This window comes from Tympanuchus pallidicinctus, unplaced genomic scaffold (genome assembly GCF_026119805.1).
Source record: "Tympanuchus pallidicinctus isolate F22 unplaced genomic scaffold, pur_lepc_1.0 scaffold9, whole genome shotgun sequence".
NCBI classification, from domain to species: Eukaryota; Metazoa; Chordata; class Aves; order Galliformes; family Phasianidae; genus Tympanuchus; species Tympanuchus pallidicinctus.
The window spans coordinates 22,147,501-22,153,528 of record NW_026294813.1 but is presented as its reverse complement, the minus strand read 5'-3'; the positions used below and the strand labels follow the sequence as shown (position 1 = coordinate 22,153,528).

At 58.4% G+C, this 6,028-nt stretch overlaps 1 protein-coding gene across 1 annotated transcript in view; it reads left to right on the top strand.

The window, feature by feature from the left end:
- Positions 1 to 3,629: 3,629 nt before the first annotated feature.
- The window catches only part of SKOR2 (SKI family transcriptional corepressor 2), a 16,618-nt gene continuing 14,219 nt past the window's right edge, over positions 3,630 to 6,028 (top strand). The window contains exon 1 of the mRNA XM_052670006.1: positions 3,630 to 5,669. Coding sequence (XP_052525966.1) covers positions 3,630 to 5,669 — 2,040 coding nt within the window. The remainder of the gene's footprint in view (positions 5,670 to 6,028) is intronic.

The following is a 6,028-nucleotide window of genomic DNA, read 5'->3' as shown; positions in this document are numbered from 1 at the left end:
TTTGCTGCTCTTGTTTTTGTTTTTGTTTTTGTTTTTGTTTTTTTCCGCGAAGCGACTCGCAGCGAAGTGGATGCGCTGCTTTCGCCTCGTTTCCAAGGCAGAAGCGAGGTGGGAAAGAGAGGAAAAGAAGCCAGGACTCGTGTTTGTCCTTTCCAGGTTTCCGAGAGAAGTTTGTCCTCTTATCCCTCTCCTCTCTAACCTAACTATTCCAAACGGCAAAGTCAACGAATGGCAGCCGGGCAGTAACTCGGAGTGGCAGAACCACGGGGAAAGAGCACGGACACTCCGTGAAGCCTGGCTGCCCGCCCCTCTCCTCGCCCGGGGTGCAGGCTGGGCTCCGGCCCGCACGCGGAAGCGGCAAAGAGGTCGGAGCGGCCGGGCAGGGCGCACCCTGCCAGGGCCACCTGCGGGAGCCGCCCGGTCCCTGGGCGCACGGAGCTTTCTGCTGCCAGCCGAGGTCAAGCTTTACCCCGTGCTACTCCACGAGATTTCCAGACAGGCTTAAGCAGAGGGAAAGTAGTGAAAGGCGTAGAGTCGCCTGGCTGAAGCGGATCAGCCCTTTCCCGTTTAGGAGAGGTCCGCCAAGCCGGGGATGCTGCTGTGGGCTCTTCCCGGTTACCACGCACTACTCGGCACTCCCCTGTCCGCGGGGATTTGTGCACGCACAGCACAAGTCCCCATGCGTTTCCGTATTCCCGTACAGTCCAAATTCAGGAAGCCCTTCAGCTTCTCCCGCAGATTGCGAAGAAGAAGCGAGCGGGTGACCAAACTTTGCTTAGCTTTGCGTTTTAATGACAGTGAAATGAAAGGCGGGCAATGACCAACGACTTGGCACCGAGTTTGAATTTCAGGCTGCGAGGCCCTAGCCCGCGGTGGGAGCTTCGTTGAAGGCGCATCGCAAAACCCAAGCATTTCTTTCTTTTACTTCTCCTCCTCCACCGCCGGGGATCAGAGCAGGAGCCGAAGCTCGCTCTGTCCCCGCTTCCCCCGGGAACTGTGGGAGCAAAGTCCTGCGGGGGTCCCCACCGCTCCCCGGAGGCGGTCGCTGCGGGGGAGAGCGCACCGTGAGCCCGCAGGGAGCGGGCACCTCCTCCCGGTACCCCCCGGTTACAGCGAGCGAACAGAGAAAGGGAGATTTTCTCCTGGACGTTGTCATAGATCAAGCGACGCGTGACTCGGGTTTAAGCAATGAAACAATCGGAATCAATTAGCTGGCGGAGGTGAGTTTGGACGTGTAAAATTCACGTCAGGCAGGCTAGGAAGCATTGATTAAAATGTCACCAGTGTGAGGTTATGGCCACGGAAAGCAGCGGGCTCTGCGCAGGAGAGGCTCGGGAAAAGAAATGGGGGAAGGGGGAGGGGAGAAAAGGGGGGAGCCTCTGTGAGACGGTGAGTGGAGTTTAATAAGAAGTGACAGAAGTAATAAGGAGACTTTGGATTCTTAAAAAAAATAATAAAAAATAATATATATATATTATTATTTTTTTTTAGTGAACGGGGGGGCCTCGCCGTTTTGATGCCCGGTGGAAAAAGGAGCGGAGAGAGTTCTGGGATCGCCGTGGGTGTCCGTGGGACAGATCGGCGCTGAGATTTTCTCCTGGACAGGTGGGAAAAAGAAGGGGAAATAAAGCACAAATGTCACCCTTACACGATATTTGGGGGCTGGAGAGGAACGCTGAGACCGGTGCGGGTTTGTAAAAAGGAAAAAAAATGGACAGGTGTTAGGAAACATTGCATAGTCCCTCTTCCCACTCCAGGAGAGCGTTTGGGATTCTCTCCCTGCCTTTTGGCTTTTGCCACTGGTCTGAACGGCAGCGAGAAGAACATCGTGAAATATCTTTTTTTTTTTCCTTTCCCCTGCACTTTATTCACCTGCTTTGGAAAAGAAAATGAGAATAAGGAGCTGCAGATTATTTGCTGGGATTTTTTTTTTTCCTCTAGCTGGGGGCATCGTGCAATCAGAAAATCCCATTTGTGCCGTGTTTTGAGCAAAAGCAGGTTTGGGAAATGGCAGTTTTGAAGGGGAGCACGGTACCAACATCCTCGCCCTTGTGTGGAATGCCTGAGCTGTTTGGGGCTGGAAATCAACTTTATTTTCCCTCCTTTCTCTTTTCTCCCACCCCATAATTTGTAACAGTGTTTGAAAATTCTGACCGCTAAAAGAATTGGGTTTTATACTCAGGGAATATGTTCATTTTCTTGGAGGCAAAGTGGCTCATATAGTAGTGGCAAAAAAAAATAAAAAAAGAAAAAATAAAAAAAGGTGTGGGGGGGGGGGGGGGGGGGGGAGAGAAAGGAAAACAAAGGAAATGGAAAAGAAAAAGAAAGGAAATGGAAAAAGTAGGGGAGAAAGAAGGGAAAACAGAAGGAAATGGGGAAAAGAAAGGAAAGGAGAAAAGAGAAAGGTGGAAAAAAGAAGGGGGAAAAAAGGAAAGGAAAGTAGAGGGAGAAGAAGGTGGGGGAAGAAAAGGGGGAAAAAAGAATGAAAAAAAGAAAAAAGGAGAGGAAGAGGAAAAAAAGAAAGGGAAAAAAAGAATGGAAAGGAGAAAAAGAAAGGGGAAAAAAGGAAAGGAGAGTAAAGGGGGAAGAAGAGGGAGAAAAGAAAAGGGAAAAAAAGGAATGGGAAAAAGAATGGAAGGTGGTGGGAGAAGAAGGGAGAAACAAGGAAAAGGGAAAAAAAGAAAGGAAAGGAGGAAAAAGAGAGGGGGGAAAAGAGAAGAAAGGGGGGAAAAGAGAGGGAGCAGGGAAGAAAACAGAAACGGAAAAAGAAACAGAAAGCAAAGGGAAGGAAAAAAGAAAGAAAAAGGGAGAGGGGTAAGGAAGGAATGGGAAAAAAAGGCACAAACAGAGCCCCCTTTCCACTGCCTCCTCCCGAGACCCCGTCCCGGCTCGAGGCTCTTCAGGAGGCGCTGAGGGCTGCGCGGTGCCCCGGGGCCCCGACGGGGCGTCCCGTCCACTTCTCGTCCGGGAGGACCAAAGGCAGGGATGGGGGCGGCGAGGAGGGGTCCGGCCCTGTCCGCCCCCCCGGCTTCTGACGTCACCGTGCCCACGGGGGGAGGGGAGGTGGAGGGGGGGGGGCGGCTCCCAGAGAAGCGCGTAGCTCCGCGCTGCCTCCGCCTCCTCCTCTTCCGCGGAGAGGACAGGGGCCGGGTGGCCGCGGGGATGCGCGTCCTGTCCGGCGGTGACCCGCGGAGGTAAAACGGGGATCAGACGGAGAGGTGGGAACTGGGGCTGTGGGGCTTCGGAGCGACCGCGGAGTGAGGTGGGGAACGGTCCTTACGGCGGCTGGGGGATTTATGGGGATGCTGGGCGGGATGTGCTTGGTAATGCAGAGGCAGTGAGTAGGGAATGGGGTGGGAAGCGCTCGGTGCAGAATCAGTCTTCCCGCAGATGGCTTTAGAGCGGTGCTGTGTGTGCTTTGTGTCCCAGCAAATTCAAGGGAGGGCATTTAGGGAGCCGGGCAGCTCGGGGGACATGTTCCTCTTCCCCTTCACCTTGCCCTTCCCCTTTCTCCTCCCCTTCTCTTGACAGTGACAGCTCTGTGTCCCTTTCTTTCTGCCCTGCTGACAGCTCCACATTTCTCATTCTCCCCACAGCTGGAGCGCAGCGGCCCCCCTGGCATTGAAGAGATGGCGACCAGCCCCCTGCCCACTCCCACGGACATTTTGCTGCCATCTCCATCCAGCGCATACCCACCGGACCCCATGAGCCAGCAGCAGCGTGCTGGCCACGCCGCCATGAAACCCAACCAAGTGGGGCAGGTGATCCTCTACGGCATCCCCATCGTCTCGCTGGTGATCGATGGGCAGGAGAGGCTGTGCCTGGCGCAGATCTCCAACACGCTGCTCAAAAACTTCAGTTACAACGAGATCCACAACCGACGCGTGGCTCTGGGCATCACCTGCGTGCAGTGCACACCAGTGCAACTGGAGATCCTGCGGCGCGCCGGGGCCATGCCCATCTCATCGCGGCGCTGCGGGATGATCACCAAGCGGGAGGCAGAGAGGCTCTGCAAATCCTTCCTGGGGGAGAACCGTCCACCCAAGCTGCCTGATAACTTCGCTTTTGACGTGTCCCATGAGTGCGCCTGGGGGTGCCGGGGGAGCTTCATCCCCGCCCGCTACAACAGCTCGCGCGCCAAGTGCATCAAGTGCACCTACTGCAGTATGTATTTCTCCCCCAACAAATTCATCTTCCACTCGCACCGCACTCCCGATGCCAAATACACGCAGCCCGATGCCGCCAACTTCAACTCCTGGCGCCGCCACCTCAAGCTGACAGACAAGAGCCCCCAGGACGAGCTGGTCTTTGCCTGGGAGGACGTCAAGGCCATGTTCAACGGAGGAAGTCGCAAGCGGGCACTGCCGCCCGCACCCACTGCCACCACTCCCGGGACCGCCGCTGTCCCCCAGTGCCACGCGCTGGGCTCGGTGAAGGCAGCGGCCGTGGTGGGGGGTGGCTTGCTGGCCCCACACCTTCTGGCCGCAGCTCCCCAAGAGTTGCAGCAGAAGCGGCCACGCTTCGAGGAGGACGAGGAACTGCACGAGGCCGTGGCGGTGGCAGGAGGGAAGAGCCCGCGGAGCTACCCGCTCATCCCAGTGCCCAGCAAAGGGGCCTTTGGAGGAGTGCTGCAGAAGTTTCCAGGCTGTGGGGGCCTCTTCCCGCATCCCTACGGCTTCCCCGCAGCCTTTGGGCTCTGCCACAAGAAGGAGGAGGGCAGCGGTGCGGGTGATGCCCTCGGAGGGACGGCGGCCCATAAAACCGGAGGGGGGACAGCAGGCGGCGGGGGGCTCTCTGGGCTCTTCTGGCCCGGCAGGAAGGATGCAGCCTTCTATCCACCCTTCTGCATGTTCTGGCCGCCCCGCACTCCAGGTGCGCTGCCGGTGCCCACCTATCTGCAGCCCCCTCCTCAGCCACCTGGAGCGACTCTGGGCTGCGCACTGGGGGACGGCGCTCTCCGGCAGGCCTTCCTGGACCTCTCGGAGCCCGAAGCGGCGGCCTCGGAGCCCGCATCGCCTTCCGCCTCGGATGGAGGGAACGGGGCGAGCGGAGCCCGCGTCCCCCCACACCCATTGGAAGCGGCTGGAGGTCATAAGGCCACCAGGGGAGGCTACCACCACTCCAGCGCCTTCCGCCCAGTTGGGGGCAAGGAAGATTCGGAGAGTCTGGCCAAGCTGCACGGCGGCGGCCCACACCGCCCTGCGTCTCCACTGCAGCTCCTGCTTCCCCCGCCACCCCCACCGCCACCCCCCCCACCGCCGCCCCCCGAGGATGGGGGCTGCGAGCGGCCTCCGTACCCCCCGGCGGGCACCTTCGCCAGCGAGGACAGCAGCGAGGAGGAGGAGGAGGAGGAGGAGGAAGAAGAGGACGAGCCCGAGGTGGACGTCGAAGGGCACAAACCCCCTGATGAGGAGGAGGAAGAGGATGAGGAGGATGAGGAGGAGGAAGGCGAGGAGGATGCTGATCCCCTGACGCCCGCCGCTCGCTTCCCACCCAGCAGGGCTCTGCCAGAGAAGGCTGGCCACGACCGTCCCCCCACCGCTGGCCACCCCTTCGCCCGTCCAGCTGCGGAGGAGAAGCTGGGGGAAGGCCGTGCCCCCGGGGCGGGCAGCGGTGGCAGCAGCCCAGTGCAGCACCCGGCGCCGGAGGAGCAGCCCTGCTACAAAGATGTAAATGTCCCCATGGGGTTCGTGCAGGGCCACCCCATGTAGCATGTAGCTGACTGAGCCCGCCTTGGTCCCTTGCCCCGGCACTGAGCTTCTCAGAGGCTTTGAGCCTTGTGAAGGTTTTGAACCAAGCATGGTTCAAAGTCCAGGCACCTGCAGGCAGCCCTGGAGGCCATCAAAGAAACAAGCAGGCTGGTTCAGTCGCCGCCCTAGCATAGGGCCAGGGTCGTGGTGTGACCCGGAAAGCTGTTCCGTGGTCTTTGCTCCATGGCTCATCCCACGTTAAAACACAGAAAGAAAGAATTCGGGCCCGGCCACAGTCCCTCCCCCATCATTATTACAGGGATGCACAAACCCAGGAT